General features: G+C 48.0%; 1 protein-coding gene across 3 annotated transcripts in view; it reads right to left on the reverse strand.

Annotated features, from left to right (window-relative positions):
- Window positions 1-12,011: 12,011 nt before the first annotated feature.
- IZUMO2 (IZUMO family member 2) overlaps window positions 12,012-14,841 on the reverse strand; it is a 75,113-nt gene continuing 72,283 nt past the window's right edge. For all 3 annotated transcript variants that reach the window (XM_077257523.1, XM_077257524.1, XM_077257522.1), the window contains one exon: window positions 12,012-12,144. In XM_077257523.1, the coding sequence (XP_077113638.1) occupies window positions 12,087-12,144 (58 nt within the window). In that variant the 3' untranslated portion in view covers window positions 12,012-12,086. The remainder of the gene's footprint in view (window positions 12,145-14,841) is intronic.

The following is a 14,841-nucleotide window of genomic DNA, read 5'->3' on the forward strand; positions in this document are numbered from 1 at the left end:
ATCTGTGCCTTCCCCCTAGCGCTATGTGTTGTAGTCCTTCCCTGCTGTGCTTACGGAAAGTACCCCACAACTGTTGTGTCTGTTTCTGATGTTCCCTCACAACTCGACTAGATGATGTTCTGCTAATCCTCCGTCCCTCCCTGAGGTTCGGGTAGGAATGGCACCCGTTTGACGGGTAGGCCTGGAGTTCTTCCGGGACCCTAGAGACGCCCCTCTCCCACAATTGCCTCCCAAGACTTCATAGGTGATTTGAGTTAGACAGCCCACCTGAGACTGACTGTCCTGCCGCTATTTGGAGTATTGCTTGAAGCTGAATGTTATTCTACTCCCTCGGCGTTCCGGCCACCGGTAGTGCGCCTCAGTAGGATGTTGCTTCGGTCTTACAGCACGACTCCTACTGGTATTTCTCCTTTGCGTGATCCCGTTTCTCACTCAGCACAATCTATCTCTCTTCTAATCCTTTCTTGGGCACCGCCGCTACCCGGAGCAGGCACGGTCCCGTTACGTTCGTTCTCGTTGCCAAGCCTCTGTCAGGATCCCACCCCTGACAGAGACCCTACTGTATCTTCCCCTACAACACCCTCTGCCACAAGGTGTTGCCTGGTTCCAACCCAGTCAGCTTTCTGATCTAACTTCCTACCTGACCCCCAGTTTACCCACTATGGTGGGGAGTGGCCTAATGAATAGCACCCTTAGCTCCCCCCGGAGGCCCGGCTGTGAAATGTATTGGTGTCTGTGATACCTGATCAGATGAACTCCTTCAGTGCCATCGGACGCACCATAGCTCCCCATAGTGGCGGAGCCACAGTACTGCAACGACCAGGACTCTGGGGCGCTGCACCACCTTACGTAATGACCTATTACAGCCCTCAAGGACGAGAAATGTGACCCATGACAATGGCCCGATTAGGTATATTTCAACATATAATCATGAATGGGAGGAGATGCGAAACATTTTTAAAAAACACTGGTTTACCCTGGGGGCTGAACCCTCCTTACATACCCTGGTAGGGGTAGGCCCTTTCATGACTGCCAGGAGATCTAAAAATTTAAAAGACCTTCTGGCGAAAAGCCATTATGTTCCATCTCGAGTTAACCCATTTGGGTCTAGAGGGCCTATTGTTGGATCTATACCTTGCGGTCACTGCCTGGCCTGCGTGAATGTCCTGCGATGCACCACATTTAAATCATCCGACGGTAAAAGGGAGTTTAATATAAGGCACCGTATTTCGTCCGGGAGTACTAATATTATTTATTATGCCACTTGTGGCTGCTCCAAAATTTACGTCGGTTTGACCTCAAGAGAACTTAGAAAACGTGTGCGCGAGCATGTGCGGGACATTGACGCGGCCAGGACAGTGACCGACCTATCTCTCCTCAAAACCATCCCGCGCCATTTTAAGCAATTTCATGGTTGTGACCCCACATCATTTATGGTGCGGGGCATTGATGTAATCCACTTGGGGATCCGAGGGGGGAACTATAAAAGAACACTCGCACAGGTAGAGGCCAAGTGGATTGTGGTTTTAGATACCATGACCCCAAGAGGATTAAATGAGTCACTTTCCTTTTCCTCATTTCTCTGAATGTATATTGCAGATACTGATATTTATTCTTTTGAGAAAAAATATGTCTTCTGGTTTCCTGTCCTTCCCCTGGGGTTTGGGTATGTGCTTGTGTTTTTAATTTGTTGTTTTTAACCTTTTTTTCTTTATTTTTTATTACTTTTCTTGTTATCCCAGGCATGATATCCTTATTGGATTTTGTCCATCCACCACTGTTCCGCTAGCAATTTCAATACTACGGTCCTCAAAATGTCTGACTACAAGCTACAAAGATGGGACATCACGCAGCGTTATATATTGATTTGGACTGTATCGGATTTTATATCCCTTATATTATTGCTATTTCTATGCACAATGTGTATATCTTCTTCCACGAGCTTTTACTCTTGTAAATGTTACACATCTTATGTCTGTTTATTTCATGAAATTTACCATTGGTGACACAGTGGGTGTGCGCGTGCGTGCCGCGGTGCTGACACTCGGCTGTGCAGCGGCGCGTCTTTATCCTTATCCATGGGACGGGGGATTGCTCCTCCTCCCCTCTTCCATGTGATGACGATGACGCTCTGCTTCTCTGGCCGGGAGTTCTGTAATCGCGGTGCGCATGCGCCAGTAATCCCATTTGTGATTGGCCGGCTGATGTCACATGCCGGTTCAAAGGGCAATATAAGGTCCTGCCTGGGCTAATATGATATTCCCTTGAGAAAGCGGGGCTTGTCACCCGCGAAACGCGCGTCGGGGTTCGCACACCTGACCCAGGACTTCCTAACTCTGACTGCCCGGTAAGCATTTCACCCTAAGGGGCTATTTATTGCTATAGTATTGCGCGGCGACGTATGAGGTCACATATTGACATGCTGCCTGGATGCGGCTCTGACTTAGCACTGTGCACTTTATGCCATGCTTTGAAATTACGATGTGCTTAGCATCTAGTAGCCGGGCATGCCTGTTTGGGAGTCCTGTGTTTCCTCTCTTGGGGTCTTCCCCTGCTACTTACTACATATAAATAATTGTTTGTTATGGTGTTATATACTTATTAATAAAATTATTTTCGTACTTTTACAAAAAAACGGGTTGCTCTTTTTTCTCCTGAGTTATACTATACCATATTGAGTGGTTTGTTTTCTTTTTTCTTGTTGCTTTGTCATATTTTTTAATGACATGTGTGGCATTGACATTATGCCATTTAGGTTGTGTTGTCTACTAATTTTTTCTGTGTTTTTCACAGTTGACCTTAAATCCGAGATGGACTTCCGCGCACGCGACCATGCGTGGCGCACTATAATTAATGATGTGATGCAGGACGACCCCGAGGGGTATGCTGGGGGAATTGACAGGAATGTGCAGGATGACATTAATAAATTTAAAGATTTATATAGAAAAAGAATTTGTGTCTGGTCGAACCATGCGTTCCTAGAAAAGTACATTCAAAAAGATTTAATACCAAGAGGGCTCAGAGTGCAGGTTTTCCCATCGTTTCCCATTCAGGACGAGGATTTTAAGAACAAATGGGAGAACCACGCAAACATTTGCTCTAGAGGATTTCTTGAACTCCTCAGAGATATGAACTCTGCAACTTTAATCTCCCTCGAAAAAGAAATCGAGGATATTCAGGTGACACTTCATCGCGAATTGAGTAATGATGCTCTAAAAAAATTTAATGAGGAAATTGACATCCTTTCTCAAAAATGGGTACAAGAGGTACAGTCGTTTAAAACTAAGAAATTTCAAAGAGACGTGGAGGACAAGAAACTCCAACGCGTCTATAGGTGGTGAAATGCGTATAGCCGGTCAAGACCGCAGTCGAGAAACTCCTCCTATTCCAGATCTCGATCAAATTCCAGGAGATCCAATATGTCGGGTGAGGATGAACCAGTGGTGAGGGGTCCCTCACAAGGTGCCTCGACAGCAAATATATCCACCATGAGACGCACTACAAGACAGGCAACTAAAACAAAACAAAATGGAGTGAACTCTAACCAGCAGGGTGGATTACAGGTAGTGAACCTCTCCCAGTATACACTAACTGAGACTCAGTTGAGGGTACTGAGTAAGGGATTTTCCTTTGCCCCAACTAATTCGTTTAATTTTTTCACACCCATGAAGGACCTCAACTTATTCTCTCGGAAACTACTTCTCAGAAAGTTACATCACAAGAAAGAATCATGTGAGCTGATGTCTGAGATCGAGAGAGAGACCCTTCATGACTTGGAGGACCTCCTGGAGGAGCAGGAGGGCCCCAGTACAAGTAGGTTCCCACCCTCTGCTGCGGCCAGATCGACTAAGTTTCCCCCCTTGTCACTCAGTCCTGCCATTGACATCTTTACCAGATTGGTAACAGAGGAATTCTTGTTGCTTTGTCATATTTTTTAATGACGTGTGTGGCATTGACATTATGCCATTTAGGTTGTGTTGTCTACTTTAAGTTACCTGTCTGCCTTTACACCCAGGAGACAGTGACATATAGGGCCCGGGTCATGATAGAGACCCTGTAAAAAGTCTCGAGTCACCTGTCATACGGTTTGTGTCCTAACCTATATGGGGGACATAGAGTAACTGTGAGGACCTTATCAGAAGCCATAGGCAGTAAGGGACTACAACACCACCACGCTTTGAGGAAGGCTTTCATCTCCACATGGTAAATGGGACTCTGGATTCGCTTCCAAGCATGCCGGACCATGCCCGCACCTGTTATCTGGTGCCCTGGACGGCGGTTGCCTGAAGCTTCAGTAAACCAGGTAAAAAGACTGCAAACCTGTGTCCTCGTTCTTCACTGCACCTCTCAATATCTTCACCTATACACCGGGAGCCCTGGGGACCTACTTCACCTGTGACAAGTTATACTATCTAGCTGCCATAACACCACTGACCGAATACCACAGGTGGCGTCACAAACACCAACTTTAATCAATTTCCCTTTTACATGGGCACCCAGGGCTACAGACCGGGTCGCCGCCGTGACACATCCCTTTAAGTACAGAACTCGGTATCGAGTATCCCACAGCTCTGGTGGGTGTTCGAGTCCCTCTGCCCCAAAGACCAGTCGAGCGGACGTGCTCCTGGGTGAGCTGCTCCTCCCGTCGGGAGGCTCTCGGCTCGGACGCTGGCCAGCGGGCTCCTTCCAGAAGTCGCACTCAGAAGGGCTTCACACTTTCGGTGTCGTCACTGATGGCATCAGAGGTCGGCGTGCGTTCCAGGAGGAACGTGGAATAACAGCGAGACCAGTCTGAGTTCCTGGATCTCACAGGGTGCAGGGCATACGGTGGCAACATGGAAGAGCCAGGCAGGATGGACCAGGACGAGGGGGTAAATGGGCTGTGCGCAGATGTTCCCCAGCTCACGATGGCCTAGACCCCGTTCTCAGTGGTCGGTATCAGCCGTAAATTGTCCCTCTATTGCAATATGCAGGACAAAGGAGCCCCAGCTATGCCCCTGCCTACGCCCAAGCGGACAGGCAAGGCCGCAGCTAAATCTAAGCGATGCCCTGTCTGCCATAAGAAGCTCCCTGACACTTATGACAGGATCCTCTGCGATGTCTGTGTAGCAAACATTGTAAGGGAGGAACAGCCATCCCTATTGTCAGAAATGAGGTCCCTCTTCCGTGAGGAAGTACAAGCCTCCATGTCTAGCCTCTCTCGTCCGCAGCCTCCCAGTCCAGGTCCGCATGCTAAGAGATCTAGGTGGGAGATGGAGATGAGCTCTGAGGATGAATCCCAACCCCTGGAATCTGACCAGGAGGAAGAGGGTGAGATTTTGACGGAGAATCAGGAGCGGGGCAGAAGATACCTGTTTGCCGCTGAGGACACAGACGAACTGGTACAGGCAGTGAGAGACACTATGTAAATAGAAGAGGACCCCAAGCCACAGTCCAGAAAGGATGTAATGTTTGGGGGTCTTAGAGCACAAAGACAGCGGGTATTCCCAATAAGCGAGCACATACGGGCTATGGTGCTGGAGGAGTGGGAAACTGCTGAGAAACGGCTGGTGTTGTCCCGAGACTTCAAAAGCCGTCTCCCCTTTGATCCAGAAGACATAAAGGTCTTGGAAGAAATCCCCAAGATTGATGTCCCAGTGGTCAAGGTGGCAAAGAAAACCTCTATCCCATTTGAGGACTCTTGAAGCATAAGAGACACAATGGACAGGAAGGCCGACATCCTTCTTAGACGGACTTGGGAGTTATCCGTGGCCTTAATTAGAACAAATATATCCGCAACATCTGTGGCTAGATCAATGTACTTATGGTTAGCACAATTAGAGGATCAGTTATCCAACAGGACCCCGAGAGAGGACATCTTGGCCTCAATCCCTTTAATGAAATCGGCTACTGCCTTCCTGGCCAATACATCAGCAGAATCGGTGAGATTCGCAGCTATTAATAGTTCGCTGTCCAACTCGGCCCACAGAGCTATCTGGCTAAAGTCTTGGTCTGGAGATAACTTGGTCTTGGAGGAGTTATGTTCCATTCCCTTTCCTGGGTCAAGGGTTTTTGGGCCAGCATTAGATAGTATCTTAGTGTACTGTCACACTCTGCAACTTTCCAACGATCACGACCAGCGATACGACCTGGCCGTGATCGTTGGAAAGTCGTTGTGTGGTCGCTGGGGAGCTGTCACACAGACAGCTCTCCAGCGACCAACGATGCCGAAGGCCCCGGGTAACCAGGGTAAACATCGGGTTACTAAGCGCAGGGCCGCGCTTAGTAACCCGATGTTTACCGTGGTTACCAGCGTAAAAGTAAAAAAAAACAAACAGTACATACTCACATTCCGGTGTCCTTCAGGTCCCTTGCCGTCTACTTCCCGCACTGACTGAGTGCCGCCGTAAAGTGAAAGCAGAGCACAGCGGTGACGTCACCGCTGTGCTGTGCCACTGCCTTACGGCCGGCAGTCAGTCAGTGCGGGAAGCAGACGGCAAGGGACCTGAAGGACACCGGAATGTGAGTATGTACTGTTTGTTTTTTTTTTACTTTTACGCTGGTAACCAGGGTAAACATCGGGTTACTAAGCGCGGCCCTGCGCTTAGTAACCCGATGTTTACCCTGGTTACAAGCGAACGCATCGCTGGATCGCTGTCACACACACCGATCCAACGATGACAGCGGGAGATCCAGTGACGAAATAAAGTTCCAAACGATCTGCTACGACGTACGATTCTCAGCAGGGTCCCTGATCGCTGCTGCGTGTCAGACACAGCGATATCGTATGGATATTGCTGGAACGTCACAGATCGTACCGTCGTAGCGACAAAAGTGCCACTGTGAGACAGTACCCTTAGAGTTGGCCTCTGATAAGAAAAAGTGGTTCCCAGAGGATAGGTTTAAAATAAATCATTCCTTTTGGAGAGAAGGCCCCGTCAGGAGACAATCTGACTATAGGAGTCAAGGGAAGACCAGTAAGAGTTTACCTACCTTCTTGCAGAAAGATATATCGCTCCCACTACAGTGTTGGTAGGATCTGCCATGTTCGCAGACTTGGAACAGCTGGCCAGCTCGGAGGATATAATACCAATTCCCTCGGCAGAGGTGGGCAGAGGCCATTACTCATCCCTATTCTCCATATTAAAGAAGTCAGGAGATGCCCATACTATAATCAACCTAAAGGCGTTAAACCTCTGGGTCAGATACAAGAGATTCAGGATGGAGTCAATAAGATCTACCGTCCACCTCATAGACAAGGACGCCTTGATGTGCACTCTTGACCTGCAAAGTGCCTATTACCAGGTCCCTATCCACTCAGAGTGCCAAAGGGTCCTAAGATTCATGGTTAATCTGCCGGATCGGACCTGCCACTTCCAGTTTCAGTGCCTTCCATTTGGCCTTGCTTCAGCTCCCCGAGTCTTCATCAAACTGATGGCAGAGGTGGTGGCTTACCTAAGAAACCAAGGGGTTGTCATAGTACCATACTTGGACAACTTCCTCTTGGCGGTAGGATCTGCGGAAGAACTGATCCGGCACAGAGATCTGACCATCTCTACGATGGAATTCCTCGGTTGGTCAACAAATACTCGGAAATCGGACTTAATACCAGAGAACACAAAGGTGTTTCTGGGGGTGCTGCTGGATTCCACATGCAGAACATCTTTCTTACCAGCAGAGAAGCAGGAGGTAATACAAAGCAGAGTCAAGGACCTGTTAAAGGACTGCGTTTCCGTCAGATCTTCCATGAAGGTGTTGGGCCTTATGACAGCCTGCATCCCTTGGGTCCGGTGGGTGCAATTCCACTCAAGAAGGCTGCAGAGAGACATCCTGTCCGTCAGGAATCGACAGCAATCCTCTCTCAACGACACGATGCCCTTATCCCCAGAGACAAGAAGATCACTACGCTGGTGGACTCTGCTCGGAAGTCTACAAGTGGGTATACAGTGGATCACCTCCCCATGCGTGGTAATCACCACAGACTCCAGCGAATGGGGATGGGGAGCTCATCTAGAAGGAAGAATCCTTCAGGGCAGATGGCCAGAAGAGATCCGTCGCAGGTCCTCCAGCTACAGAAAACTCTACGCCGCATGAGCAGCTCTAAGGTAGAATCAGGAACATTTAAGGAACCAGCATATCAGGATCCTCTCAGACAACATTAACGACTGTTGCCTTTCTGCGACACCAGTTGGGACCCAGACATAGGGCACTCCAGGATCTAGCAGGAAAGATCTTCTCCTGGGCAGAGAAGACGGCTTTTTCAATATCAGCAGTTCATTTCGAAGGTTCTCAGAATGTGGTAGCAGACTGAGGATCTGGCCAACAGAATGGGAACTGAACGAAGAGGTGTTCGAACATCTGTGTCATCTATGGGGAACCCCTCAGACAGACCTGTTTGTGACCAGGAAGAACGCAAAGGTGCCCAGGTTTTACTCACTGAATCCACTGGATGCCCCAGAGGCCTTGGACGTGCTAAGCCAGACGTGAGACAGGTCTCTCTCATGTATTTCCACGGTTAGTCCTCAGGAAAATCCAGGAAGATCGAGCAGAGGTTCTCCTAATTGTTCCATACTGGCCGAGGAGGAGTTGGTTTCCTCTACTAGGAGAACAAAAAAAAAACACCAGTACACAGGCAGAGATGCTTACCTGTACAGGGCCTCCAAACAATTGCACTAACCAAGGTGCAGCGGACCCAAATAAAGATGGCAAATGCACAGGTGCAATAATACCGATAAGGCAGCCAGCCTACAATCAGGAATTGGCCGCTTGGTACACCTGTGCAAACAAATAATCTGTATGTGACATGTTCACACAGAAATGCAGAGCATATGGCTTAAAGCCTATTAATGACGCCATATAGCGGGCTAACCCTTGCTGACTATAATGCATCCTGTGTGAACAGAGGCCACAGTTTACAAAGCCATCTAGGGCCTAGCTGCACCCTGAAAAAATATATAAAGTGCACAAAAAATCCAGGAAGATCGAGCAGAGGTCCTCCTAATTGTTCCATACTGGCCGAGGAGAAGTTGGTTTCCTCTACTAGGAGCCATGGCAGTGGAAGATCCAATACTGCTCCCCCAGAGGGCGAGCGTAATCCATCAAGGTCCAATCTTCCATCAGAACCTGAGGAAACTTGATCTGTCAGCTTGGATCCTGAAAGGGACTTTCTGAGAGCTCTGGGCTTGTTGGACCAGGTCATAACTACTATTAAGTCTAGCAGGAAGCCAGTTACCTTGGCCATATACCATAAAATCTGGAAGAGGTTCTGTTTGGAGGGTGGCAGGTCCGACCCTTTAGTTGGCTCTCTAGATGTCCTTGGGGTCTTGGACTTCTTTCAGGCCAGGTTTAATAAAGGTCTTAGACCCAGCACTATAAAAGTCTAGATATCTGCCTTGAGCACTTACCTTGATTACCCCCTGGCCTCTCACCCAAGGATAATAAGGTTCGTCAGAGCCATACAGAGATTGCGCCCTACAATTCGGCGGTTGACCCCTCCTGGGATTTAAACCTAGTCCTTAAATCTTTGTGTAGGGAACCTCATGTCCTAGACGAACAAATGCCCATCTCAACCTGTACGTTAAAAACAGTGTTTTTAGTGGCTATGACCACGGCTAATCGGGTGGGGGAAAGCCAGGCCTTGTCTACCCGGGAACCATATCTCCAAATCTGGGAGGATCAGATAATCTTAAAATCAGACCCCGCCTTCGTACCCAAGGTAGTGTCCCGCCAAAACCTAGACCAGGACATACTGTAGTATTACCTTCCTTTTGTTCAAATCCCTCAAATAGCAAGGAGCAGTCCTTACATTCTCTGGACGTCAGATAGGCAGTTATTAACTACCTAGAAGTCACCCGCAGCTGGTGACAAGGACCATAACTTGTTCATCCTGTTTGGGGGTAAAAACAAGGGTAGGGGAGATTCTAAAGCATCCATTGCAAGATGATTACCTCGGTTATCACTCTAGCCTATCAGTCAGAAGGGATCCTTCCCCCCGAGGGTCTGAGGGCCCACTCAACTAGAGCAGTCTCTACTTCCTGGGCGAAGAGAGCAGGAGCCTCAATAGACCAGATCTGTAGGGTTGCAACCTGGGCGGGACCAGTTACATTCTGCAGGCACTACAAATTAGATGTACTTTCCGGCCAACAGACTGCTTATGGGAGAAAGGTTCTCCAGGCAGTAATCCCACCCTGAGGAGGTACTCTGGTATTCTCCATGGTGCTGTCAGGAGGGACATCCAGGAAAATATCGTACAGATGGCAATGCTCAATGCTTTCCTGCTGTCACGATGTGCGGGCCAGACTGCTACGTCATACCTTCAGTTCCAGGAGGTAGTGATTAAGGCCCTGAAATTTGGCAGACAAATTGCACAACAACTTTTGGGGTCCAATTTCTCCTGTTACCGTTGTGAAAATAAAATATTGGGAGCTAAAAGATCATTTTTTATTTTCACGGCTCTACGTTATAAACTTCTGTGAAGCACTTGGGGTTTCAAAGTGCTCACCATACATCTAGAGAAGTTCCTTGGGGGGGTCTAGTTTACAAAATGGGGTCACATGTGTTGGGTTTACATTGTTTAGGCACATCAGGGGCTCTCCAGACACGACATGGCATTCGATCTCAATTCCAGCAAATTTTGCATTGAAAAAGTCAAACCGTGCTCCTTCCCGAGCTCTGCTGTGCGCGTTTTTCCTTTCACATTCCATTAATTTCTGTGAAGCACCTGAAGGGTTAATAAACTTCTTAGATTTGGTTTTGGGCACCTTGAGGGGTGCAGTTTTTAGAATGGTGTCACTTTTGGGTATTTCTACATTTTATTGTAAAAAGGAGAAATCGCTGGTCAACTTTTAATCCTTATAACTTCCTAACAAAAAAAAAATGTTTCAAAAATTGTGCTGATGTAAAGTAGACATGTGGGAAATGTTATTTATTAATTATTTTGTGTGACCTACGTCTCTGATTTAAGGGCATAAAAATTAAAAGTTTGAAAATTGCTAAATTTTCCCCAAATTTCCATTTTTACACAAATAAATGCAAGACAATCTCAGAATCAGTGGGATCCATTGAAGCGTTCCAGAGTTATTACCACATAAAGGGACAGTGGTCAGAATTGTAAAAATTGGCCTTTCATTAACGTGCAAACCACCTTCGGGGGTAAATGGATTAAAGTAAAGTAAGGCCATGTTCACACTTTGCGGGTTTTACTGCGGATCCGCGGCGATTTTGATGCTGGGAACCATATTTGTGTAAAAAAAAAAAGAATTAAAATAAAAAATGATTATATACTCACCTCTCAGCGCTGCACGCGGACGTCCGGTATCAGGGTTGGTGTGCGAGCAGGACCTGCGGTGACGTCGCGGTCACATGACCGTGATGACGCCGAGGTCACATGACCGTGACGTCACGAAGGTCCTTCTCGCACAGCATCTTTGGAACCGGACCGCCGCGTGCAGCGCCGAGGAGATCGGGACGTCAGAGGGTGAGTATAAACCATTTTTTATTATTTTTAACATTACTATTGATGCTGCATATTGCTGCATATGCAGCATCAATAGTAGGAGTAAACCCGCAGCGGAAACCGCGGAACAAACCGCGATAAATCTGCAGGGATAACCGCAGCGGTTTTGCCCTGCAGATTTATCAAATCCGCTGCGGGAGAACCCGCAGAGGACCCCGCAAAGTGTGCACATAGCCTAATAGTGTGACACCATTGTTCTCAGGAGCGATCTGGGAATCAGAAATGCTTCCAGGGGTCTTCCCCATGCTGTTCTCCTTCCATTCAGCACTTTTTCCATCCATTTCAACACTTTCAGTGCCCCTCCCCCCCAGATCTCCTTGTAGGGTCTGCTGAAAAAAATACTGTGATTTCCCATTGACTTGCATTATACTCGTTACTTGAAACGAACATCCGGAATTGCATGGTTTGAGTAACGAGCATCCTAGCATTTTAGTGCTTGCTCATCCCTACATACCAGACAACCTGTTTTACTACCACAAAAATGTAACAAAAAAATAAACCAAATGGTGCAAAAATATTATTTAAAGACACAATTATAATGTTTAGCTCATTTAACTAGAAAATCTAAGTTTGTTAGTGTCTCTTTAACTCTTCACACCGACATTGTTCTTTCGGCGAGTGACTTCTTTCTGTACCAGTAAAGAAAAGGCCTGAAAAGAATAATAAAAAAAATATTAAAGGGATTGAATCAATATGCTAAATGAGTAAAATTGCAAAATGCTTGTAAAAACAAACAACTTTGCAATTCACCTCTTATCTAAGATCACCATTCTCAAGAATGGAGGAATTTTTAATTCAATAAGTTACTACTTGTTGATTAGTTAAAGGCCACCTCTGCAGTGTATCAAAAAGTGTCTGACATCCGAGGTAAGGAGTGCGCACTAACAAGTTCTTTGATTTCGAGCTTTTAAGTACTACTTTGAAGTTGACTGGATCGCTGGATCTAGCCATCTTCGGTGCTACTGAGCTCCTTGAAAGCCACCTCCACTACACTAGTAGCATTGGGGAGCGCAGATCAGGACCAGAGATCCAAATCCGGAGCACACCACCCTCCAGCGAACAGAAAGCAGGAGGCAGAAAAGTGGTTCCTGAACAGAGAAGATAAATACACCTTTCTAAACTGTATGCCAAGCCAAAAATTAACACTCCATAGTAATTCTGATTTTCTAATCACAATTTTAGCTGATTTTGCAATAAACTACTCCAGTTGTCAGTTTAAAAAAAGCTACTCCTGGTCAGTCATATCTAATATCACTTTCAACTAGGCAGGCACTAAGTCATCTTTTCTGCTCCCTTTTTTCATATCGGCTTCCCATTTGTGCAGAACAATGGATACTGCATGTCTGGTGTGAAAAAGTGTTTGCCCCCTCCCTGATTTCCTTTTCTTTTGTATGTTTGTGACACTTAAATATTTCAAATCACCAAACAAATTTAAATATTAGACAAAGACTAAAGGTACCGTCACACTAGGCGATATCGCCAGCAATCCGTGACGTTGCAGCGACCTGGATGGCGATATCGCTGTATTTGACACGCAGCAGCGATCTGGATCCCGCTGTGAAATTGCTGGTCGCTGCTAGAAGGTCTGCACATTATTTGGTCGCTAGGTCGCCGTGTATCGCCGTGTTTGACAGCAAAAGCGACGATACCAGCGATATTTTACACTGGTAACCAGGGTAAACATCGGGTTACTAAGCGCAGGGCCGCGCTTAGTAACCCGATGTTTACCCTGGTTACCAGCGTAAAAGTTAAAAAAACAAACAGTACATACTCACCTGCGCGTCCCCCAGCCTCTGCTTCCTGACACTAAAGCGCCGGCCCTAAACTGAAAGTGAAAGCAACAGCGGTGACGTCACCGCTCTGCTGTTAGGGCCGGAGCTCAGTCAGCGTCAGGATGCAGAGGCTGGGGGACGCGCAGGTGAGCATGTACTGTTTGTTTTTTTAACTTTTACGCTGGTAACCAGCATACCTCCCAACCGTCCCGATTTCAGCGGGACAGTCCCGCTTTGGCACCGGGGTCCCGCTGTCCCGCTTCGGGCATTTAAAATCCCGAATTTGCGGCCGCCGGTGAAGCAGCCCCGCCCACTCGGGAAGCGGAAGTTGCTGACTGAAATTTCAGATTGGCATTTTAATTGTCCAATCTCAGTGTGCGGAATCCAAGCCATAGCAACCAATCAGGACGCAGCATGTCGGTTCGGTGGGCGTTTCTTGCTGCGGCCTTGGTAACCGCATCATGGTAACCCGCTGTACGGGGCGGGCGCACATTCCCGCGCACGCTGTGAGGAGCCGCACGCACTGACCCCAGCTCCGCCGTCCGCTCCCGGCACCATGAAGATCGAGGAGGTGAAGAGCACCACGAAGACTCAGCGCATCGCCACCCACAGCCATGTCAAGGGCCTCGGCCTGGATGAGAGCGGGATGGCCAAGCAGGCGGCGGCCGGGCTGGTGGGGCAGGAGAACGGCCGGGAGGTGAGGCTCAGGGCTGGGCATGCGTGGCTCTGGTGGGACTACAGGTGCCAGCAGGCCCGGAGATCTGGGATGCTGCCGCATCATGTCTGCACGTGTTGTTCACCACTCTGCTTGCTGTCAGTGACTGGAGACCTGAATCTCCTCCAGCTGTAGCAGGCTGACTGTTTGCTACAATGTGTCAGTGCAGGGGAAATGATCGCACTGGATGCAGTTGTAACGGAACCGCTGCTGTTTTCAGCTTCTGGATGATTAAAAGGGAAATCAGTCTTCACTGACAGCAAGTGGAGGTCTGGACGGTAGAAAAGACCTGCAGCCGACCGTGTACGAGCTGTCGCTCCACTATGATAAAAGGGGCCCTCGCCCGTCCCCCGGCCTCACTGTGTGTGTTACTCCCTCTCCCCAGGTCCACCTCTGAGTTGCCGCCGCTGCTCCTAGTGTCTGTTATTGTCTGCAGCCAATCACTTAACTCAGTTTCTCACCCAGAGTTGACGGCATGAGTCGCTGATTGGCTGCAGCGCTGTCGAAGTAACATGAGTGCTGCATATATATACAAAAGGGACTTGGCCCCTATAATAATTATACCAGCCTAAGGCCGGCGTCACACTCGGCGTAAGACAATACGCCACGTATTATACGGCCGTACTACGGGCGTAATACGGAGAAATGTCCCCAAAATATTGATCCGTAGTCAGGGTGTGTCAGCGTATTTTGCGCATGGCATCCTCCGTATGTAATCCGTATGGCATCCGTACTGCGAGATTTTCTATGGGGCTGTGCTGCATTATATTCTATGGGGCTGTACTGCATTATATTCTATGGGGCTGTGCTGCATTCCATTCTATGGGCCTGTGCTGCATTATATTCTATGGGGCTGTGCT

Source organism: Ranitomeya variabilis, chromosome 4 (genome assembly GCF_051348905.1).
Source record: "Ranitomeya variabilis isolate aRanVar5 chromosome 4, aRanVar5.hap1, whole genome shotgun sequence".
Lineage (NCBI taxonomy): Eukaryota > Metazoa > Chordata > Amphibia > Anura > Dendrobatidae > Ranitomeya > Ranitomeya variabilis.